We start from the raw sequence: 25,464 nt of genomic DNA on the forward strand, positions 1-25,464 counted from the left end.
GGGGTGCGTTTATCCTTTCAGTGTATGCTGGTTGCAGGATGACAAAGTGAAGTGGAGAAAGAGGAGCTAGATTATGAAGGGCCCTCAATGCAAATGAAGCTTAAACTTCCAACCTCCCTCGTGCGTGGGCCCTCCAACGCCTGGGAAAGGCCCTATGGAGTGTGTTTACATGATCCTATGTTCTTTTAAAATGTGTGAAAGTAACATTAAAAAAAAATAACACATTAGTAATAGTATAAGCTTAAACTGGATAAGCTTCAAGTCCCATTAAACCTAGATCCCCTGAGAGTACTATTTGTGAGGGTAAGAAATTTCTGTTTCATCCTGCAGTTAATAGGGGGTTAATGAGCAAAGATTAAAACAGGCATTCATGGGAGAGCAAACTTCAGTGACCAAAAGCCACCTGAAAATATACTCAGCTGCACTAATAGTTAAAGAAACGTATCCTAAATCAATAATGAAATACCACTCTTTACCTGGGAAGAATTTAAAGGAGTATTACACTGAACATTGTTCAAGATATATGGAAATTCTAGAAATGGATTCAAAGAAATTTGGTGGACTTGTACACAGGGTTTAGGTTCAAAGTTGTCTACTGTAGGGGAATTTGTTATAAGAAAAATGACCGGAAAAACGTAAATGTGTAGCAATTGATATCAATACACCATTAATGTTTTTGAAGAATATTGAAGGATATAGGGGAAATGATTACAGTCTACAGTTTTACAAAAGTAGTATGCACACTGCAACTTTAGTAATGTGAAAAACTGAGTGTGCATAAATATACTCACATACAGCTTTATTTATATAGGAACATATAAATACATAAGTAACCTGAAAGAATACATATCAAAATATTAATAGCTACTTTTCCTTTTCATACTTTTTGTATTTTTGAAATGTCTATATTGAATATGTATCATTCTTACAGTGAGGAAAACAACATCGTCTTAAATTGCATGTATATGTATCAATATATACCTGCAGCGGTCCTGGTTGATTCTGTGGCTGTCTCCGTCTTGTCTGTTTAATGAGCTGACAGCAAATTTCATTCTGTAGCTCAGGATGTGTCAGACAGATTTGCAAAGCACTCTGGGCTAGAGATATATGGTAATCAATCGCAGGGGAGTCAACTGCTGCATTTATAAAGAGTTGGCATGTCTGAATTAAACAAAAAAAAAAAAGACATATTCAAGGTGAGAAATGATTAGATTTATTCTGCATGAATTATATCAATTCTCTTCATAGCAACAGTTTTTCTTTAAAAGAATGGAATAAGATATATTATGATAACACTAACCAAAGAAATCTGGAGTGGCTATATTAATATCAATGTAAAAAAAAAAAAGCAAAAAACAAACAAAAAACAAAAACAAATCGGACAAAGTAGAATTCAGAGCAAGGAATTCTGCCAGAGATAAAGAGGGTCATTTTATAATGATAATGGGGTCAGTTCTGCTAGAGGACATAACAGTCCTGAACATTTACATACTTAATAACACAGCTTCCACATTTATGGAGGAAAACCTGATAGGATTGCAAAGGGAAACGGGCGAATCCACAATTAGAGCTGGAGATTTCAATATCCCTTTCTTAATAATTGAGAGAACAAGCGGACAGAAAATCATTAAAGATTTAGAAAACTTGAACAACGCTATTAACCAACTTGACCTAATTGACATGTATAGAAAATTCCACCCAAGAGCAGAATATGCATTCATTTAAAAAGTGTACAGAACATGCTGCTGTCCAGTTTTCCCAGCACCACGTGCTGAAGAGACTGTCTTTATTCCATTGGATATTCTTCCTTGCTTTGTCAAAGATTAGTTGGCCATACATTTGTGGGTCCACTTCTGGGTTCTCTGTTCTGTTCCATTAGTCTGAGTGTCTGTTCTTGTGCCAGTAACCATACTGTCTTGATGATTACAGCTTTCTAATACAGCTTGAAGTCCGAGACTGTGATGCTTCCTGCTTTGGTTTTCTTTTTCCAGATTGCTTTGGCTATTCGGGGTCTCTTCTGGTTCCATACACATTTTAGGATTATTTGTTCTAGTTCTGTGAAGCATGTTGGTGTTATTTTGATAGGGATTGCATTGAATATGTAGATTGCTTTAGGTAGTATTGACATTTTAACAATATTTCTTCTTCCTATACAGGAGCATGGAATCTTTTTCCATTTTTTTTGTGCCTTCAATTTCTTTCATAAGCTTTCTATAGTTTTCAGTGTATAGATTTTTCACCTCTTTGGTTAGATTTATTCCTAGGTATTTTATGGTTTTTGGTGCAACTGTAAATGGGATCGATTCCTTGATTTCTCTTTCTGTTGCTTCATTGTTGGTGTATAGGAATGCAACCGATCTGTGCATTAATTTTATATCCTGCAACTTTGCTGAATTCATGAATCAGTTCTAGCAGTTTTTTGGTGGAATCTTTAGGGTTTTCCATATAGAGTATCATGTCATCTGCAAAGAGTGAAAGTTTGACCTCCTCCTGGCTGATTTGGATGCCTTTTATTTCTTTCTGTTTTCTGATTGCAGAGGCGAAGACTTCCAATACTTTGTTGAATAACAGCAACACACAGAAGACTGAACCTGGACCACTTTCTTACACCATACACAAAAATAAACTCAAAATGGATGAAAGACCTAAATGTAAGACAGGAAGCCATCAAAATCCTTGAAGAGAAAGCAGGCAAAAGCCTATTTGATCTTGGCCGCAGACACTTCTTACTCAACACATCTTTACAGGCAAGGGAAACAAAAGCAAAAATGAACTACTAGGACCTCATCAAAATAAAAAGCTTCTGCACAGTGAAGGAAACAATCAGCAAAACTAAAAGGCAACCGACAGAATGGGAGAAGATATTTGCAAACAACATATCAGATAAAGGGTTAGTATCCAAAATCTATAAAGAACTTCTCAAACTCCACACCCAAAAAGCAAATAATCCAGTGAAGAAATGGGCAAAAGACACGAATAGACACTTTTCAAAAGAAGACATCCAGATGGCCAACGACACATGAAAAAATGCTCAACATCACTCATCATCAGGGAGATACAAATCAAAACCACAATGAGATACCACCTCACACCTGTCAGAATGGCTAACATTAACAACTCAGGCAACAACAGATATTGGCAAGGATGCAGAGAAAGAGGATCCCTTTTTCAATGCTGGTGGGAATGCAAACTGGTGCAGCCACTCTGGAAAACACTATGGAGGTTCCTCATAAAATTAAAAATAGAACTACTGTATGACCCAGCAAGTGCACTACTAGGTATTTATCCAAGAGATACAGATATGCTGTTTCTTTTTTTTTTTTTTTTTTTAATTTTTTTTTTAATGTTTTTATTTATTTTTGAGACAGAGAGAGACAGAGCATGAACAGGGGAGGGTCAGAGAGAGGGAGACACAGACTCGAAGCAGGCTCCAGGCTCCATGCTGTCAGCACAGAGCCCAGCACAGAGCCCGACATGGGACTCGAACTCACGGACCGTGAGATCATGACCTGAGCCGAAGTCGGACGCTCAACCGACTGAGCCACCCAGGAGCCCCCAGATATGCTGTTTCAAAGGGGCACATGCACCCCAATGTTTACAGCAGCATGGGTTTGTGAGTTCAAGCCCCATGTCAGGTTCTGGGCTGGCAGCACAGAGCCTGCTTGAGATTCTCTCTCTCTCAGTCTCTTCTGCCCCTCCCCTGCTCATTCTCTCTCTCTCTCTCTCAAAATAAATAAATAAACTTAAAAAAAAAATACTTCAGTATGGATCTCCAGTTGATAAAGGTTTCTTTCCCATAACCACCATATCATATCATACCTCCCAAATTAATATTTTTTTTTGAGATGGGAGGAATGTAGGCAAGAAGAAGCCAAAAAAGAAAGACAAAAATTGAGACCTTAAGAAACTAGGGCAAAATGAAATACCAAGGTCCTGATATGGAATCAAGACCGGAATCCACGAAGGTGCATGCGATTCTAAGATTGGAGGAAAGGAGGAGAAAATAAATTAAAGAATGTTTGTCAGGAGGGCACCTGCATGGCTCAATCGGTTAAGCATCCAACTTCGGCTCAGGTCATGATCTCACGGTCTGGGAATGTGACCCCTGCATCGGGCTCTGTGCTGACAGCTCAGAGCCTGGAGCCTACTTGGGATTCTGTGTTTCCCTGTCTCTCTGCCCCTCTCCTGCTCACGCTCTGTCTCTCTCTCTCCCTAAAAAATAAACATTAATTTTTTTTTTAAATGTCTGTCAGGGAGAGAGCTTGGAGGAATAATGTCTGATGCCCTGTAATCTTCTCAATAAAATAGAAGTTTGTTGTGAAGAACATTATTGAGTAGGGCATTGGAGGGTTTGTGTGTGACAAAAGATAAGCAAAAGGAGAGGGAGTCAGCCCTGAGGGTGAAGACCATGGATGTATATTGGCTCTAGCCCACACCTGGTTGCCTGATGTTTTTCTAGCCATGTGCTCATGATCAATGTGGAAGTGGACGGGACACCAGCAATGACCTATGTTGGGGTTTGGCTGAAGAATGCATGGAATTATGGGTCCCAAAGAACTATGAGTATTAATGAAAGTCATCCAGACTGGATAAAGAAAGAAGAAAAGCCAAGTGATGGTTACCATGCTCTCTTTTGATCTCAAAGAAAATAAATGGCTCAAAACAAAGGTCTTAGGAAAAAAATTGAAGAATAAGAAAATAAGAGAGCTCATAGGCTAAGAGATTATGGTTCTAGAAAGAGATGCTAGAATTGAAGCTTTTAGAAGTAGTGTACTTGTAAGGAATGGTGGGGTTGGAGAATGGGAAGATGAAGGTGACTACAGGTGAAGCTTGGCATTAAGAAGGTCAGGATCTTAAGAACATGGCATTGGTGAGTGAAGTGATAACGAAGTCATTCGACATCCTAATGAAATCTGAAGAGTTACCAGAAAGTGAGTGAGAGACGAGGGGATAAAGCGTGATACAGTTGAATAGCAAATTTCAAGTGATCAGGGATTTCTTTTTTTAAAACACTTTATTTATTTGTTTGTTTGCTTGTTTATTTATTTATTTTTTGAGAGAGCGAGTGAGCAAGGAAGAAGGGGAGAGAGAGAGAGAGAGAGAGAGAGAGAGAGAGAGAGAGAAAGAATCTTAAGCAGGCTCCACGTTTAGTGAGGAGCTGGACGTGAGGCTCAATCCCATGACCCTGGGATCATGACCTGAGCCAAAATCAAGAGTCAGATACTCAACCGATTGAGCCACCCAGGCATCCCCTCAAATGATCAGGGATTTCTAAAATAAGTTGAGTAATAAGAATTTGAGAATAGCACTGGAGAAGAAGGATGTTGACTCCTCTGTCCCAACACTGAGGTAGGTGTGATGTGAGAAATATCTCCTTTTGAGATGCTAAAGGGGAAACGATTCTTCTGACATTGTTTCACACTGCCCAAACCATTTACAGTTTATTTCAGTAAGTCTCAAATCCTCGTTCAGAAAGCATGTTCAATTCACCTAATTTTATTTCAGAAGATTTTCTTAATGAGATGATGATGATCACTTTTTGAAATTATTTATTTATTTATTTATTTATTTATTTATTTATTAAGTTTATTTATTTTTGAGACAGAGAGAGACAGAGCATGAATGGGGGAGGGGCAGAGAGAGAGGGAGACACAGAATTGGAAGCAGGCTCCAGGCTCTGAGCCGTCAGCCCAGAGCCCGACGCGTGGCTCAAACTCACGGACCACGAGATCGTGACCCGAGCTGAAGTCGGACGCCCAACCGACTGAGCCACCCAGGCGCCCCAAATTTTTTAGAGTGAAACCTTACAACCAAAATTATTTATTTTTATTTTTTCCAATTAAAATTTTAGCAACATAGAAGTCCATATAAAGTTTTACCTTAAATAATTTAATAGCTTCTGTCTGTAGAGCTTCAGAGGGTAGTGTTGTCAGTGGGGAAATGATTCCTTCTTTGCTGTGACACAAAGTAGGGTGTCTCCATATCTGAGAGGCTACATACATGATAAAATGTAAACAGAAAACACAAGAATCACTTATTTTGGCCTCCCATTAATTAGCCCTTTAGAAATTAGCTTACTCAGGCCTGGCTCACAGCTTTAAGTCTTACAGTTCGTGAAAAACCTTTGGTAACATTATTTTATTTTAGTTTCCAGGTCATTGGGATTTTCATGTTTCTGTGAATAAAGTAAATCTAGAAGAATTTGGTCTTAACATTCTATGTGAAACAAGTCTACCAGGGCACTATGACATAGCTGAAATTTGCTGAAGATCAGTGACCTAGGTAGGGAAATGATTCTGAGAAGGAGCTGGAGAGAGACAGAGAGGAGAAGCCAGAGTAGAAGGAGACAGAAAGATAAAGAGAAACTTAAAGACATTCCTAAAACCAACATTTATTAAATTCCTATACTAGATACTGCAAGTAAAATATGATCTCTGTATTACATAAAGCACAGCATCGAATCTAGACTCTCAATGAAGACACCTGAGCCATAAAAAATTAATTTCAATGCAAAGCAACAAATGCTATAAAAGAGTTAAATGCAAAGTGCATTGGGACATAATTTTAACATTTATTCAGTACCTTTTATGAGCCAGATGCTGACGTGGAGTGGGCTTGCTGACAAGGGGAATTCCTAAGGTAGGTAGGATTTTATCAGGTTAGTGAGAAATGTGAAGGAAGGGGAGAGTTTCAGGCAGAAGGAATAATGTGAGCAAAGGTAGAAAGGTTATAGGACATGGCATATTGGGAAAGATGGTGTCCCTGGAGCCTAAGAACCACAGTGAGAATCTTGGCCCAGGACAAACAAAGCCAATGAAAAGATGGATAGATTGCAGGGAAACAGGAACTCACAAAGTGAAAACTCCATTAGGCTAAGGAGTCCATTTCATAAATTATAGAGCCTTATATGTTGTGAACTTACAAGGTTCTCCTTCGATATTGAGCAGTTTGCAAACCAGCTGTTCAAATTCAGATCCAACATTTACATTGTTACTTCCTGCTGCAACAGTCAAATGATAAAGCCAAGTGTCCTTAAAATCAAAACACATTAATAGAGATGTTAACTAAGATATAATTTTTGATGACCTAAAGAAAAAAAAACAACTTGCATAAACAGTAGAAAACTTTGACACTGAATAATTTTTTAATTTTTAAATAATAGCCAAAAGCCACTTAGTCAAACAGTTCTGAAGCAGGCTCTCTTGAATTATGTACATAGGACCTTTTTCCATTGTTTACAACTTTATTATTTTCTATGGATGTTTCTCACAAAAAGCATGATAAAATTAAGTAAGTTAATATGATGCTAAGAGACTAGAGTAAATACAACCAGTTCATATTCTTTTAAGAAACACAAAAAAGTCTATCAAATTTAAAATCTGACTCTCAATACATATGAATAACACATAAAAAATACTTGGGACATCCAGAAAATTTAAAGAAGAAAATAGTATCCAGAAGGAAATTACCTCAACACAATAAAGGCCACACAAGAAAAACCCACATCTAATATCACACTCAATGGTGAAAAACTGAAAGCTTCACTCAATGGTGAAAAACTGAAAGCTTTTCCTCTAAGATCTGGAACAAAGCAGATCTGCCCACTCTTGCTACTTTTATTCAATATAGCACTGGAAGTCCCAGCCAGAGCAATAGGGCAAGAAAAAGAAATAAAAGGCATCCAAATTGGGAAGGAAGAAGTAAAATTATCTGTTTGTAGATGATAGGATCTGACACATAGAAAACCCTAAAGAGTCCACAAAAACATTGTTAGAACTAATGAATGAATTCAGGAAAGTTGCAGGATACAAAATCAACACACATAAGTCAGTTGCACTTCTATACACTAACAATCACGGAAAAATCTCATTTGCAATGACATCAAAAAGAATAAAATAGTTAGGAATAAACTTAACCAACTAGGTGAAAGACTTGTACACCAAAAACTATAAAACATTGATGAAGGAAATTAAAGCAGACATAAATAAATGGAAAGACATCCAGTATTCATGGACTGGAAGAATTAATATTTTTAACATGTCCATACTACCTAACCTCCAGATTCAGTATAATTCCTATGAAAACCCCAATGGAATTTTTTACAGAAATAGAAAAACCAGTCCTAAGGAGCCACAAAAGACCCTGAATAGCCAAAGTAATTTTGAGTAAGAAGAACAAAGCTGGAGGTATCACACTTCCTGATTCAAAATTTATTACAAAGCTACAGTGATCAAAACAGAATGGAACTGGCATAAAAATACACATATAGGCCAATGGAACAGCACAGAGAGTCTGGAAATAAACCCAAGCATACATGGTCAACTGACCTCGGGCAAGAGTGCCAAGAATACTCAATGGGGGAAAGTCTCTTCAATAAATGGTGTTGGAAAAACTGGATATCCACCTGCAACAGAGTGAAATTGGTCCCTTATCCTACACGAAACACAAAACTCAACATGGAATAAAGACTTAAACATAAGACCCAAAACCACAAAAGTCCTAGAAGAAAACATACGGACAAAGTTTCTGGGCACTGGCCTTGGTGATGATTGCTTACATATGGTATCTATGGTACAGGCAACAAAAGCAAAAATAGACAAGTATGATTATACTACACTAAAAAGCTTCTTCACAGTAAAGGACACAATCACCAAAATGAAAAGACAACCTATGAAATGGGAGAAAATTATTTGCAAACCATTTATCTGATAAAAGGTTAATATCTAAAATATATAAGGAAATCCTATAACTCAATAGTAAGAAAAAAACCCAATTAAAAAATGGGCAAAGGAACTGAATAGACATTTCTCCAAAGAAGACCTACAAATGGCCAACAGACAACACGAAAAAATGTTCAACATCACTAATCATTGAGGAAATACAAATCAAATCATAATAAGATATCACCCTGCACTCATCAGAATGGCTTTTATAAAAATAATTTTAAAAAAAGATAACAAATGCTGGTGAGAATATGGAGAAAACATTTATCCACTTCTAGTGGGAATGTAAATTGGTACAGCCACTAGGGAAAATAATAAAAAATAAAACTGAAAATAGAATTACCATATGATCCAGCATTTCTACTTCTGGGTACATATCCAAACAAATTGAAATCAGGAGCACAAAGAGGTATCTGTACTCACATGTTTTTTTGTGGTATTATTCACAATAGCCAAGACATGGAAGCAACCTAAATGTCCATTAAAAGGGGTGCCTGGATGGCTCAGTCGGTTGGGCGTCCGACTTTGGCTCAGGTCATGATCTTGTGGTTTGTAACTTTGAGCCCCGTTTTGGACTCTGTGCTGACAGCTGGGAGCTTGGAGCGTGCTTCGGATTCTGTGTCTCCTTCTCTCTCTGCCCCTCCCCCACTTGTGCTCTGTCTCTCTGTCTCTCAAAAACAAATAAATGTAAAAAACAAAAATGTAAACAAAAAAAAGGAGTAATTTATAAAAGCTGTTTATATGTTAAAGATATTGTAGCCATCCATGAAAAGTTTTTTTTGTATTACCCTTTTGGTTATGTTTGTAATTTTATTTGATATAGACAAGTATTTCAATTTTTTGTAGTCAAATCTATTGACCATTTCTATTGTGATTTCTTACGTTGTTTTTTTTCAGAAAGTACTTTCTATTCAGATATCAGATAAAGGCCCTTTAAAAAAATAATTTCAGGGGCGCCTGGGTGGCTCAGTCAGTTAAACCTCTGACTTTGGCTCAGGTCATGATCTTGCAGTTTGTGGGTTCGGGCCCCGCGTCGGGCTCTGTGCTGACAGCTCAGAGCCTGGAGCCTGCTTTGGATTCTGTGTCTCCTTCTCTCTCTGCCCCTCCGCCTCTCATGCTCTCTCTCTCTCTTACTCAAAAATAAACATTAAAAAAAAAATAAAAAAAAATAGTAATAATTTCATTTATCTCTTTAAATTCATTTGGAAACTATCTTGCTATACGTATGAGATGAAAAACTAAACTCATGTTTTTCTAAAGAGCCAATCTCCTCAATATATAATGAGCATACCATATAATGTACTGAATGATCCATTACCTCCCTACTAATCTGTGATGCCTCTTTTATCTTTTAATTTTTATATTTTAATTTTATATTATATTAACTATAATATATTAATATTTTACTATTATATTAACTCTTTTATATATTAATGCTTATATTAACATTAACTATATGAACAGGGGAGGGAGCAGAGGGAGAGAGAGAGAGAGAGAGAGAGAGAGAGAATCTCAAGCAGGCTGCATGCTTAGCAAAGAGCCAGACACGAGGCTCTATCCCACGACCCTGGGATCATGACCTGAGCCGAAACCAAGAGTCAGACGCTCAACCTATTGAGCCATGGAGGTGTCCCTTGTTTTATGTTATATTAACTTTTATACTGTTTACTTACTACATATACATATAATACATACAATAATTCATTTTTAATTGTATCTAAACCAAAATTTTGTTGAAAACGAGTCAAAAATATAAGGGAGAGGTTTTAGAGTCACCCTGAAGTACCCAGTCTGAGACATCCACATTTTGATCTAACTAAAGCAAACGTACTAATTTCAGCCTTGAGATTACTTTGTTTTTACTTTTTTTTTTAATGTTTATTTATTTTTGAGAGAGAGACAGACAGAACATGAGCAGGGGAGGGGCAGATTGAGAGGGAGACACAGAACCTGAAGCAGGCTCCAGGCTCCAAGCTGTCAGCACAGAGCCTGATTGAGATTACTTTTAATGAGAGAATAGAGAAATGACACTTTGAACAAGGCTCATTTCCAGGGACATGAAGAAGCTCTGCAAATAGGGCTGAAAGTCTGACAAGGTCTCTTCTTTGTGTCCATAAAACTGATTTGAAAATCATTACCAGATCTTAATGACATCAGTGTACTTCATTCAAATTCAGCCAGTAAGTCCCTAGGTACCTTTTCATGCTTGGATCCAATTAGGAGGTAAGTCGGACCTTGGTCTTTGGGATGGATCACGATGGTGTAATGTGTGGATAATAGACTTCGCCCACTGGCTTCATAATCTTCATCTGAATCACAGGATCTGTCAACCTCTTCAACTTTAGCTTCCCAGAGTTTGATCTGACCTAAAGGAAACTAAAGTAAATGTTAGTAATTTTGAGGAAGGCACTTTCTAGATCTTTTCCTACTAAAATTTTTCATAGTCCTTTTCATTCTTACCTATATAAAGCATACTTTTTATTTTTTTTTAATGAATGCCCAAAGACAATTGGGTTATCCACATTGTTACAAAAGTAGTGGTCACAAGTAAAATACTCAATTATAATATAAAAGAACAGTTTGAATAGCAGACAAGAAGCTGGTTCTGCACGGTGGTTTGGATTATTCATTACACTGAAATGACCCATTACCTACTCAAACAATTATGTAACTCAGTCAAAATATTCATTTGACTTTCTCCCCACAGAACTGATGTGATGATTAAGGTATTGGATCAAAAGGACAAGCGTAGACCAAGTCTCAGTGCTATTCATAGAAAAAGTGACAAGGTTAGGCAGCTGATACGAAGAAGTGTGATTAACTACCATCTTCAACCCAATGTGTTTCAAGGATATTTATTAACATATGGAATCTATCACGAAGCAATGCCATGATTTCTTCCATTTTACTTTAAGAGTAAGAAAAACTTCCTAAAACTGATTTACATTAAATTTTACCTACTTTTATTGACAAAAGCCATCCTATCTGCTGTGTTGAATATTTAGCACATTTGTTTTAAAACTTTTGTTTTAATTAAGTACAATTTATTCCAGGAAAACAAACGGTCTGCTTCAGATTTACAGCTTCTAAAATATTTTATCAGGTTTGCAATTGCAGTCTGAAAATGTTTGTTCTAACCTAGGGATATTTACCAATATCCATTTTCCTGCTCAGGCCCAGGGCTCAGTGTGGGGCTCTCTTCCCACCTGCACTCACTTTCCAGGTGATCTCATCCAAGCTCTTGGTTTTTGTGGCAGCATAATTAGCTGTCCTCATGCTTATAACTACAGACTCACTATCTCTACTTAGCTGTCTAACAGCATCTCAAACAACCTACTCTGCTCAGTCTCCTCTAAGTTGTTGGCAACATTATCTTTCCAGCTATTTAGGTCCCAAACCTTGACATCAACACTGACCGTCTCACTACTCCTCAAATACATGAGGCATGCTCCCGCCTCAGGGCCTTTACACTTGCTATTCCCTCTGCCTAGCATGTTATTGCCTGAAATATCCACGTGGCTGCTCTTTTACTTCCTTCAGAGCCTAATTAAAACATTAGCTTCTCAGTGAGGTCTTACCTGTATATCTTATCTTAACTGAAATATTATCTGCCTAATAGCTGATTAATAGTAAAAAATGATTTAATTCATTTAATTAAACTTGTTCTCTTTCATGAAAGCCATGACTTCTCATTAAATTAATAAGTATTTTCTCAGTAGTCACTCTGTGCAAAGCACTCTGGGCACTGAACGAAGAAAATTTGCTTTTGAAGGAAAAACGCAAAATTAACTTACCTACACTTTCAGAAAAAGACAAGCAGTAAAAGAAAAGCCAAATAAATAAATAAATAAATAATAAATACTATTTTTAATTTACTGAATAAGTACAATTTTATTTATTAAATATATTTATTATACATTTATAGCAGAAGATTTATAATAATAAGTAGCAAGCTTTTAAAAATGGGAAAAAGAAAACTAATTCTACTGTGATAATATATGACAATCCTATCCTAATTGTGTGCTTTAGATATATCCCACCCTATGAAAATCGAGGTTTCATCCATCCGAATATTTAAAGACCATTATTCATTTTAACCAAAGGATTCACCAAGCCTCCATAAACAGTAAACAGACCTAGTGCTTTTAACTATTTTGACAGAATAAAAGAAGACGCTAATCCAGATTAAAAATACATTGTTTCTGAAACATCTCTCGCACAAAAAGAAGTAGGTCTATATGGATTCACATGCATTCTCAATACTTTTCTAGTGATTACAATGGATTTCTACTCATCCATCTACTTCTTCTGACTCGTTTCTTCTGTGACCAACCTTATCCACTTTTATTACATTATAACTAATTATTAGTGAGAATAAGTTCTCTTTTAGCAAAATTTAAATAAATTTCTATGTTTAAAACAAATGCTTATTATAGGAAGTATAGAAAGATATAGGAAAAGAGAATGTAAAAAATCATCCATAAATTCTACCATCACAGATAATTACTCAATATTTTGGTACAGTTCTTTCCCATCTTCTGCTATGCATATTTTTACATAGATGTGCCGGCCTGAGAATTATAAACTCAGCATCCCAACCATCCACTCCTAAAATCTCCCTGTAACTGCAGAAGAGAAGTTGGGAACTACATCTATCAGAATCCCCTTCCCTCCAGGGTTCTCAGCTAGAGCCTGCCTCTGAGATAATCTACACAAGGTGTGGAGCGTAAGGGGAAGGAGAAGTTGTTACTCTCTTGAGACACTTGCAGTCAGATGTGTGGGCTGATGTGAGAGTCACAGAGCTTTCTCCTAAGCTGTTGAGGACGAACTGCCTCTGTGCTTTGGGTCAGGATTACACTGAATGTAGAATTTTATATTGTGCTTATTTTATATTCTTATGTAAGCATTTCCTACATTACTTCGGAGGTATAATTTTTAATAGCTCTGTTAATTCCCATCCCATGAGCAACACCGAGAATAAAGGCATGCGTTTTAAATATAGCTGGTTGGAACTGAGAGTGCAGTCTGAAAATGCAGCGGAGAAGTAACTAACTGACCTACGTGACGTGGTCACTGGATCAAGAAGCCTGGTCTCATTGATGCAGAAATTAGTCACAGGCTGCCATTCTGTGGGGCTCGCATCAGTATTTTATGCAAGTACTTTCGGCACATGTTGATCCAATTTTTAGTTTCAGTAATCCAAAGGTGATGAGGAGTACCCACAATGATAGCCAGGCATACACTTCACCTGTGAAAGCTATCCCATCTTTTTCTTTTTTTTATTTATGTATTTTTGAGAGAGAGAGAGAGCAAGGGAGGGACAGGGGGAAAGAGAGAGAGAGAGAGAGAGAGAGGGAGGGAGAGAGAGAGAAGAGAATCCCAAGCAGGCTCCACGCTGTGAGCAAAGAGTCTGATGTGGGCCTTGATCCCACGAACCATGAGATCATGACCTGAACTGAAACCAAGAGTTGGATGCTTAACCAACTGAGCCACCCAGGCACCCCTCCCATCTTTGTACTCTGAAAGTGTACTCATGACTGGAGATAACTCAAGTTCTTTTGGGGATGAGATGAGTTTAAAAATGAATACAAGGATATAAACAGGTAGAGGATGGATAGATAAGTGGTATCTAGGGATTTGAGATCCTGGGACAGGACTGGAATCTTTTCCCTCCCCAGATTTTCTTTCCTATCTTGCTGTTCCCTTCATTCAGAACCTGGGCAAATATAAGAAATTGACAGCTTAGAATGGGGAAGATTTTTCTCTTCTAAGACAAAGATACATTAATTAAAAGCTGCCAAGGGTTATAATTAAGAGTCAAGACCCTTGTGGGTGTGTGGTTACCCCAGTAATAAATTTTTGCAAGATTTCAACCTTATCAAACACTCTGAAGTTTTTGTTAGCAACAGAAGAGTGAAAGAGAAAATTTAAGCCACAACAAAGAAATGCCTCTAATCAGCTTATTAAAAAGACATACATACCTTATCTTCTTGACTACGAAAATAATACAATGTTTTTCCTATAAGTGTACACCAGACTCTCTTGGAGTAGCCATGCTTTACCTGAAATCATATTTCAAAGAATTACAAATGTAGCTCAGAACTCTGACACCGTGAAGTGTAGCATATACACTCCACCTGAAACTGTACTCGTATCCAGTTTGCTCAAGGTATAAGTAATATTCCAACTAGATTTTCCAAATGCAGTTTAAGATTTACCTGTTTGGCTTTAGTGCTCACCATTCAACACTTAACAAATTTTTGCTGTATGTCAAGTACGATGCCTCTAGGGCTAAGAAGTCAAAGACGAACAAAACAAGATGCCCATTTCACAAGTAAGTTTATGTCGTAATTTCTGTGTTTCACAGATTTTCAGTAATCTTGTGGCTCCCTGGGTTAACCCCCTAATAATGTTAGAAATGAGAAGATTAAAACCTAAAAAAATTCTAGTGCTTTCCCAAATATTAAAGATTCACTCTTCAAAACATCTGATGCCTTCTCCAGAAGGATTCATGCAAAATATTAAAATCTATAATTGTATACTGAGTACTGCCTATGTGTCAGGAAATATGTCAAGTGAGTGGGACAGAATTTGATTCTACCTCTTGACTTTGAATAGTTAGAGATTGCTCTAGGGTCTGTGCATTTTATGATTTAAGCGAAGGGACTCAGGAAGGCCTTGCTGACATTGAGTCAAGGCTCTGAAGGAGGTGGATGAGCCATGCAGTCATCTGAGGGAAGAACACTGGACAAAGGGATATGGTATGGCCGGGAGATGGTGTGTCTGAGACTGAGCAAGTGAGGCGAGAGGTCGCCGTGGAAGGGACATGAAGGGTGGGGGTGGGAGGCATGCATGTCTTACAGGGCCCTTGTAATGACTTACACTGAAATGGACTGTTCTGACAGGAATACACTGAGAAGAAAAGAAATAACTTCCATAATAGAGTTTACAGGAGGCAAGTCACCCGAGTAGAAAAGGCCTGTTTTTTGAGGTCAAATGGACCAAAGCTTCAACTGCAGTTCTGCGTCATGCAAATGCATGTCCTCAGGCAACTGACTTAACCTTTCAGCCTTCTGGTCCATAACGTGGGATTATTGTATACCTTATTGGGCTGATGTGATGACCAAGGGAGAAAAGTAAATAAAGGATAATAGTAGTTACTCAATAAATGCTTCCTTCCTCACTATGAATAAGGCGCAGTAAAACCACATGTTATTTAAACCCACACACATAGCCAGACTTTGGGCTGTGGTCTTAAGCAAACACCACCATCCAACAGTTTGATGGATTTAGAATTCGCTCGAGCAAAAACAAAAAAGGTTTCATTTGGCAAGACATATTTCAGTTTAATTAAAGTTAGAAACAGATATTTACAGATAAATATCCTATAAGTTTTAAACAGTTTGTATCACCCAGTTGTTTCTTTCTTTCTCCCTTTCTTTCTTTCTTTCTTTCTTTTTTCTTCTTCTTTTAAACAAAACCCAGAAGGGCCTCTCATCAAAACTGGAGTACAATGCATCTGGCTGTAGAGAGCATACTTTTGAAATGATTTATCTTTCGAGTAGCACAACGTATACCTTTGAAGAACTACAAGTTAACAAAGACCATTGCCAATTCACTGTAAAAACTGTGTTTTAAAAACACAGTCTATCTTTATGTGTACGTCTGATTGTATTACAATTTCTTAAAACTCTAACTTATTCTGAAAAACTCATAGTAAAGCAAATTATGATAGAAGAATCCTCATAAAAATTTAAAGGCAACCTCCAACCCTAGGGCTTCGGCAAACAAAGTAACTGAAAGAGTCATTTTTTTACCTTGAATCTATAACAAAGGGCCTTCCTATCAGTTCTGTCTGAAACTTTAAAGACACAGTATATCATACCCTGATTAGCCTCTGTCATCACACAAAATATAAACTGCCACAGTCGTCTCTCCTCTCCTAAACATTCATGCCTCTAGCATTCTCCACCATAAATCCTGTCACCAGTGTTGCTGACTTCCAAATCGAGGTGAAAGTCTTGTGATAATAATGGCTCGCATTTTGGGAGTGTTTATGATGTGCCAGACACTGTTCTAAAGCAGTTTATAAGCTTAAATAATTCATTTCATCCTTGGGGCACCTCGGTGGTTCAATTGGTTAAGCATCCGACTTCGGCTCAGGTCATGATCTTGCAGCTCGTGGGTTCGAGTCCCACGTCAGGCTCTGTGCTGACAGCTCAGAGCCTGGAACCTGCTTCAGATTCTGTGTCTCCCTCTCTCTGCCCCTCCCCCTCGCACGCATACACACACACACACACACACACACACATACACACACACACACACACTCTCTCTCTCTCTCTCTCTCTCTTTCTTAAAAATAAACATTAAAAAATTAAAACAAATTTCAATCCTCCCAACACCCTGTGAGGTTGTCACTATGATTATCCTTCCGCTTTACAGATGAAGACAGTAAGGCAAAGAGCCTGCAAGCAACCTATTCAAGGTCACACAAGGGCAAGTGGCAAAGCCAGGACTTGCGCCCATGCTCTTGCCCTAGCCTCTTTCCCTCACTGCCTCTCTACATCCTTAACTCACAGTTTCGTGCTCTCTTCATTTCCACTAACTTTTGGTGTCCCTCCATCCCCTCCACCGCACCGACTTTTTTTCTTCACTGGAAACTGCTCCACTTTGGAAACTGACATTTTATTCTCTGATCTCAACCTTCTTCCCCTCCTTCCTTCTCTCCTTATTCACACCACTCCTGTTCTTTGACCTCTTTCCAAACAGTAAGTCCCCTGATTCTTCCATTTTATTCCAGTTTATCAGTTCTCTCCTGGCCTCTCTTCCCTTCCTCCCAATCTTGGGTCCTGGTTTGGTCACAAAACACCTCTTGCTCCAAGGGCTGGGATTGTGTCGCATTCTCTGCTTCGAACATATACACTCAATACAATTTCATCTCCATTTGCTTTTAGGTAATCCAGTGAAGAGTGTGGGAAGAGAGAGGGAAGGTTATGGGGGGCTTTCTGCCATAACATTAGCCATAGTTAACAACTTAAAATTGGGTAATAAATATATGAGGTTCGTGTTATTATTCCTTCTACTTCCACACATTTGAAAATGCCCAGAATGAAACATTAATTTCAAATCATCACCTTGATAGGCATGTATAAAGCAAGTAAAGTTAATTACAGAATCTAGGTGGTGGGAATATGCGTTTTCACTGTAAAACAGTCTTCCAACTTTTCTGCATAATTGAAAATTTACATAATAAAATTTTAGAAAAAAAGGACTATCCTCACATTGCTACAATGTAAATTCTCTGCTCCTATTTCTGGGCATCTGAAGATGTAAGAGAAAAATAACAAATTCCAATCACTAAAGTCAGGTGGGTCCTGAGTAACACTTAGCAATCTTTCTATTTGCCCTTGAGTATATCCCTATGTCCCTGATTATTCTCAATCCTTTCCCTCATTCTCACTACATAATTTTGTCTTATGGAGTAATCTTCATCAAGAAAATTGATGATATCAGGCGTGATCTCATTCAATGCCCGACAAACTTAGATATTCATCCTTCCTCGCCTTTCTGCCAGTCCAGCCCTTCCACCCTACCCACCATGCCCACTCACCATGACTCCCCACTTTGCCTACCACCACACTTGCCCACTATGGCCTTCCACCATGTCCTTCTGCCATGCCCTTCCACCATGTCCTTCCACCATTCCCGCCCACCATGTCCTTCCACCATGCCCGCCTACCATGCATACCCACCATGATCACCCACCATGTCCTTCCACTATGCCCTTCCACCATGCCCATCTACCATGCCCACCCACCATGGCTGCCTGCCATGATCGCCCAACATGCTTGCCCACTATGCCCTTCCACCATTCCTGCCCACCATGCTCACCCACCATGCCTGCCTACCATGTCCTTCCACCATGCCCGCCCACCATGCGACCTATCATGCATGCCCACCATGATCACCCACAATGCTTGCCCACCATGTCCTTCCACCATGTCCTTCCACATGCCCACCTACCATGCCCGCCTGCCATGACTGCCCACTATGTCTTTCCACCATGTCCTTCCACCGTGCTTGCCCACCATGCCCACCTACCATGCCGACCAACCATGCTCACCCACCTACTTCTTTTTAGCTTCATTTCCCACTTCTCCCCATCCTGGCTTCTTCCTCTCAGTTTGCAAACTCAAGGTATGCCTTTCCTGTCCTAAAAATGCCTCTCCTGACACCATGTTCCCTTCAGCTTCATTCCCTCTAATGTGCTGGACCAGGTGGACAGTACTCTGAACTCAAATACTGCACTTACTCATCTACCCTTTATCTTCAACACACTGCAATGTGCCTTGCTTGCGAGCACTCCACTGCCTGCAGACCCCTCCCACCCGGTCACACACTCCACTTCCACGATCCCATTACCTACTTTCCAGGGTCTCTTCACATATCTCCTTTGTATGCTCTCAGCTTTTGTAAAACCCAGTGTTCCAGCAGGAGGCCCCCACTCTTCCACCACAGACGTGTCCCTGGGAGACTTCTGTCATCGTCATGAATTCAACCACTACATTCATGCTGAGAATTCCCCAAATTCTTCTCTCCAACCCAGCCTCCTCCTCTGATGTAGATTCATTGGCACTGCTTGCCAGACTTCTTAATTCTTAACTCAGGTGTCCTCAAAGCTCTAAAAATTGGCATGGTCCAAAATAACCTTTGAATTATCCTAAAACTGTTCCTCCCCCCTGAGCTGTCTTATGTGGCACCATCTTTCACCCAGCCAACCATTTGCACTTCCTAACCCTGAATTCAACCAATCTAACTGAAGACTTTACTTCCTCTCATTATTTAAATTCACCTTCTCCTCTCTTTCCCTATGACCAGCTCAGCATCTCATCCCCTTCACAAGAACAACTTCTGCTAACTGTTTTTAGAACTTCTTTCCACCTTGCCCCCTGCAAATCCACCTTCCTCTCAGCAGAGTGATCTATTAGCAACATGAACATGCCCCTTCCTCTGTTACAAACCTGAAGGGTTCCACATCACATCCAGGGTGAAGAATAAAGTCTTTAACAAGACAAAAAGTCCCTCCATGACCAGGCCCCTCCACCTTGTTCTCCAAAGGACATGTTTTCAGCGTATATGGCACCGCTTTGAGATACTGTCTTTGTTCCCACTGTCTCCTAGCCTGGGATACCTTCCCTGCCCATTTCCATTTGGTGTAACGATTCCTTCTCTTCCCTGAAGACTCAACACAAATAAATCTTCTCTGAGAAGTTGTTCCTGATCCCACAGCCTAAATTAGATTTCTCTGTGACCTTACCATGCCTCTCATAATTGCACTTGGTACATATTATAATATGCTAAGTCCCTTTCTTTCCCAATAGATTATGTGGCTCTTTGAGGAATGGGGGGTGGGGAGGGGCCAATGGCCTCTTCATGTTGATATCCTCCAGCCCATTGGCTGGCATGTGGTAACTACTCAATAATTTTTGTTTTTTTAAATAAATGACTTTTTATAGAGAAAATGTTCTTCCTAAGTATTAAAAGTTGCAAGAGTGAATATCCAGAATCAAATTAGTCAAGTTCTTAATATCTACCTACATATTTCTGTACTTAATAACAACGTGACAGCCTGAGAAAACGTCCTCCCCTGCAAAGTATTCAAGTGCTGTTCTGCAGTAGCTTAAATTGTAGCCTGAGTGTGAGCTCAGAACAAGTCACTCAGAATAACTGAGGCAAGAGTTTCTCTTATAAGGCTCTGAGGGCGACAATATGGGGGTGGACATGAAAATGGTAGGAAGGAAACCTAATAAGCATCCTGTCTATAAACCCAAATGGTTTAGTCATCTGATAATCACATCTACTTATACTCATTTAAAACGCAAGTATGAGATGGGAGGCAGGGAATAGCAGAAATGTAACATGCAGAAACTGACAATGCCATGTGGATAAAGTAAAAACAATCAAACAAACACACAGTGGAACAAGTAACCAACCCTTAGCCACAGGATCATATTAAAGTCTAAGGGTTTGATACACATGGTCCTTGAAACAGGAAGACAGCTAGTTATTATGAATTACAGTAAGAATATGATTTAAAGCAGCACTGTGTTCACTGGAAAGTATATATTTGTATAATACCAAGAAGTTTCTAAGTCATCAGTAACTGAAAAAATATTTTCATGGTACTGTAACATTTTGGAAAAAACAGAGCACAACTCGGTGAATTTTTTCTCCTACTTTTGGTGTAGCTGGTCAATCTTTGTAAATATTACTGAATAGCACCCACATTAATGCTAGCTATGGTGACATAGCTCTTCTAAATCTAAATTTTTAACTTATGTAAACAAAGCACATGAAGGATGAGTGGTTACTCAGAGGTTATTTTTGTGTGTAATACTTTATGTGTAAATATTTTATTATATTTTTCTAAGAGTGATCAATTTTTAAGTTTAAAAATAATATTTATCTTAGGATTCTTACTCTTTCTAAAAAAAGTTAGAAAACAGAATTAAGCAAGAATAAAATCACATAGTGCTAACCAATATGTCTTGGTATATTTCATATTCAGACCTTTTTCTATAGATGCATATAATAAAGTGGGATAATAATATAATACTGCATTCTATTTATTTTATCACCTAACAGTGTGTCATAACATATTCCTATAGCACTAAATATTCTTTTACAATTTAAAATGGCTGCATAGTAGGAGTGCCTGGGTGGCTCAGTTGGTTAAGTGCCTGACTCTTGATTTCTGCTCAGGTCATGATCTCACGGTTCATGAGTTCGAGCCCTGCAGTAGGCTCTGAGCTGACAGCACAAGGCCTGCTTGGGATTCTCTCTCTCTCTGCCCTCCCTCACTCATGTGTGCTCTCTTTCTCTCAAAATAAATAAACTTTAAAAAATAAAAAATAAATAAAATGGCTGCCTAGTAAAGCATTATCTGATTATATGTACTTATTTAAACTATCCCCTACTCTACATTTAAGTTGATCCCAATTTGTCTTTGTTATAAACCATGCCATGCATGTAATCTTTCTGGGGCAATGGAAACATTCTGTATCTTGACAGAGTGACTGTAAATATTTGTCAAAACTCATCAAACTCTACATTTAAGATCTGCATTTTAGTGTATGCTAATTATATCTCATTTTTTATTTATTTATTTATAATTTATTTTTTTTTCAACGTTTATTTATTTTTGAGACAGAGAGAGACAGAGCATGAACAGGGGAGGGACAGAGAGAGAGGGAGACACAGAATCTGAAACAGGCTCCAGGCTCTGAGCGGTCAGCACAGAGCCCGACGCGGGGCTCGAACTCACGGACTGCGAGATCGTGACCTGAGCCGAAGTCGGCCGCTCAACCGGCTGAGCCACCCAGGCGCCCCTCTCATTTTTTAAAAATAGGAAAAAAACAAACCATGCTGTGATGGACATTCTTATACTTAAATATTTGGCAAATTAAAACCATTTCCTAAGTATAAATTTCTTGGACTGAGATTGCTGAATGAAAAGGTCTGTATAAATGTTTTAAACATTTAATATTCATTCATTTGTTCATTCAAAAGCATTCACTGAATTAACACTTGGATCAAGACACTGCCAAATTCCTTTTTTTTTTTTCCAAATTGCCTTCTAAAGTAATAAGCTCACTCATTTTGTGTCAATACTATGTTTCATAATTTTAAAAAATATCCACCCTTTGACCAGATTTTTTTTAAGTTTATTTATTTATTTTGAGAGAGAGTGCACAAGCAGGAAGAGGAAGAGGGAGAGAGAGAATTCCGAGCAGGCTCCTCCCTGTCAGCGCAGAGCCCAATATGGGGTTAAAACTCACAGATTGTGAGATCATGACCTGAGCCAAAACCAAGAGTCAGACGCTTGACCAACCAAGCCACCCTGGCGCTCCCAGAGTTTTTAAAATATCTTTTGTATTTTTTCCGTCTACCAGCTCTACTTCTTTCCCATTGTGTCCTTCGTTCCTTTCCCCCCACGTTGGTATTTATCCTTTACTTATTGATTAGAAAAGCTTGGTTTTTACACATTTTAAATGCTTTCCCAAGCTTTTCAACTGTCTTTTCAAAATTCTGCTTAGGGAATTTTTGATGGTTAGAACACTTGGCATCATAAGCAAAAGACACTTCCCACCCCAAGATAATATAAATATTCAATACACATACTCTCTGACACCCACTTACGATCAGTGGGGCTGACTCCCCAGCTACCCAGGACACTGCACTGTACTAAAGTTCCTACCTTGGTGAGCAATCCCTTCACTGTGGGTTTGCCCTCAGGCTGCAGAAAATGTGGGTCGGCAGCTTGTACTCGCAGAACATTCTGCAATACTTTAATCCATTCTTCCAATATATTGGGAGAATCTGCAGTCAGATAGTAGGTGTGTTTTTCAGTGGTCAGCTAGAACGGGATGAGAAAGAGATAGGAAAGGAAACTCTGAAGATTTAGGATTATTAGCATTTCCCTGTCTCTCCTAAAAACAACATTAATTAACATAGAAACAAACATGCCATACCTTGAATCCTAGGTGCTAAATAAATGACTCCACAGATAATTTAGAATAGTTTAACCAGATTGTGAGAATTACAATAATTAACTTTGTGTTGAAATCATTGTTTTCACTTTAGTTTAAAGTTTTTCAGAGTGTTAAACTTTTGTGTCATCATTTTTTTATCTTGCTTATTTGTTACATTTTCTTTTTCTCCTTTAAATGTGCTACAGTCTCCTAGCTGTTGAAGTGAGCAGTAGCATGACTGGAGACTGTAATAAAATAATATATTTTTTGCAAATAAAGAGGAATTATTTGTTATAGAAATGAAAATTAATTATAAATAAAATAAGAAGTCCTTGCTTATAAAGAAGAGAAATTCTTACAACTAACATGTGATCAGATATTATGAATTAGCAATGTTTCAGTCTCAAATGAACCACATTTTGAAATTTCCAAATATTTCAGAACTTTGTAGATTATTCTTATCTGCCATGCTTCCAGACAAAGCTTTCCTTCTACTTTTCTCCCTTCTACTTTTTTGGGCAGTTCTCAGGTATTAATTATCTCCTGAAAACATAGACAATGAGCCTTTCTGATAAATGTTCATTATACCCTCTGAAGGAGCAAGATAAGAAAATAATAATAATTATTATTTTTAAAATATTTTTAAATTTATCTATTTTAAGAGAGAGAAAGTTGGGAAGGGGCAGAAAGGGAGAGGGAGAGAGAGAATCCCAAGCAGGCTTTGCACTGTTGGCACAGAGCCCAACACAGGGCCTGAACCCACGAACCATGAGATCATGACCTGAACTAAAATCAGAGGGTGGATGCTTAACTGATTGAACCACCCATGAGCCCCAAGAAAATATTAATTATTGAAGGTATTTCAGATAAAGTATCTGAATTTATTTATTTAATTTTCTTTTAATGTTTATTCATTTTTGAGAGAGAGAGAGAGAGAGAGAGAGAGAACAAGCAGGGGAGGGGCAGACAGAGAGGGAGACACAGAATCCAAAGCAGGCTCCAGGCTCTGAGCTGTCAGCACGGAGCCCAATGCAGGGCTCAAACTCACAGACTGGGAGATCATGACCTGAGCTGAAGTTGGACACTTAACGGACTGAGCCACTCAGGCACCCTAAAGGATCTGAATTTAAATCACATATGCCAAACTATCTCAACAGCCTGTGTTTTAAATTTAACAGATTTCTAGCAAGACTGGTTTTATGTGTGGGTGAATGGCCAGCAGCTATGTCTAGGGTGTGATTCGGTAGGAGGTAGGACAGCCTTCTTCTCACCAGTATCTTTCCCACTTAGGTGTTATAACAGCTGGAGTTCATAGAAGAAATGGCATTTTCCGGTTCTTTATCAAAATGCAAACCCTCCTGAATTTAGTAGTACATCAAACTAATAACATCTTATTGGTAATTCATTTCTCAGATAAGCCTTCCCTAAAATAGCCAGACAGGTTAAGAGCTGAGAATAGCTGGAAGATGAAGTATAGGGGAAGAAGAATGTAAAGCACAAGGGCAAAGGAAGGGTAGTGGACAGTTACTTAACACAAACCTAGTTTATAATGTAGTTTGAACTGAGAAGGACTGGGGTTTCACACATTTTTGAGGAATCACACTTAACACAAAGTGAATAAAGAAACATTGAATTGGGGCGCCTGGGTGGCTCAGTCGGTTAAGCATCCGACTTTGGCTCAGGTCATGATCTCACGGTCCGTGAGTTCGAGCCCTGCGTCGGGCTCTGTGCTGACAGCTCAGAGCCTGGAGCCCGCTTTGGATTCTGTGTCTCCCTCTCTCTCTGACCCTCCCCCGTTCATGCTCTGTCTCTCTCTGTCTCAAAAATAAATAAACACTAAAAAAAAAAAAAAAAGAAAAGAAACATTGAATCATCCAATCTCCTATTAGCTTGGATAACCAAGAATTGAATTTTACATGATACAAAAAAGAAAAAGCAAAAAAAAAAAAAAAAAAAAAAAAAAAAAGTACCTGGACTGTTTGTTTGTTACCTCCTCTTAAAATACTGCAGGTTGCGCTAAGTTCAATATGGCCCTGGGGTTTTCTAATTACGTCACTCTGTAGGAAAGGAAGAAAACGAAACGTAAAGGGACTGCCTGTAATAGTAATAGTAAGAAATGCTTTGTATAATTAATTGCATTACAGGAAAGAATATCAGGAGCTTGATTTACAGTTTGAGGAATTCAGTTCTAAAGGGTAAGTGCTTTC

General features: G+C 38.5%; 1 protein-coding gene across 5 annotated transcripts in view; it reads right to left on the bottom strand.

The window, feature by feature from the left end:
* PLEKHH2 (pleckstrin homology, MyTH4 and FERM domain containing H2) overlaps nucleotides 1–25,464 on the bottom strand; it is a 114,695-nt gene that overhangs the window by 30,078 nt on the left and 59,153 nt on the right. For all 5 annotated transcript variants that reach the window (XR_009602535.3, XR_009602540.3, XR_013554623.2 and 2 more), the window contains exons 14-20: nucleotides 25,228–25,314; nucleotides 22,984–23,142; nucleotides 14,705–14,785; nucleotides 10,920–11,099; nucleotides 6,923–7,031; nucleotides 5,880–5,992; nucleotides 982–1,161 (exon numbers count right to left, since the gene is read on the bottom strand). Coding sequence is in view for 2 of the 5 variants with exons in the window: in XM_060607566.3 (XP_060463549.3) it covers nucleotides 982–1,161; nucleotides 5,880–5,992; nucleotides 6,923–7,031; nucleotides 10,920–11,099; nucleotides 14,705–14,785; nucleotides 22,984–23,142; nucleotides 25,228–25,314 (909 nt within the window). In the remaining 3 variants the exon portion in view is untranslated. The remainder of the gene's footprint in view (nucleotides 1–981; nucleotides 1,162–5,879; nucleotides 5,993–6,922; nucleotides 7,032–10,919; nucleotides 11,100–14,704; nucleotides 14,786–22,983; nucleotides 23,143–25,227; nucleotides 25,315–25,464) is intronic.

This window comes from Panthera onca, chromosome A3 (genome assembly GCF_046562875.1).
Source record: "Panthera onca isolate mPanOnc1 chromosome A3, mPanOnc1 haplotype 2, whole genome shotgun sequence".
In the NCBI taxonomy this organism is placed as follows: Eukaryota; Metazoa; Chordata; class Mammalia; order Carnivora; family Felidae; genus Panthera; species Panthera onca.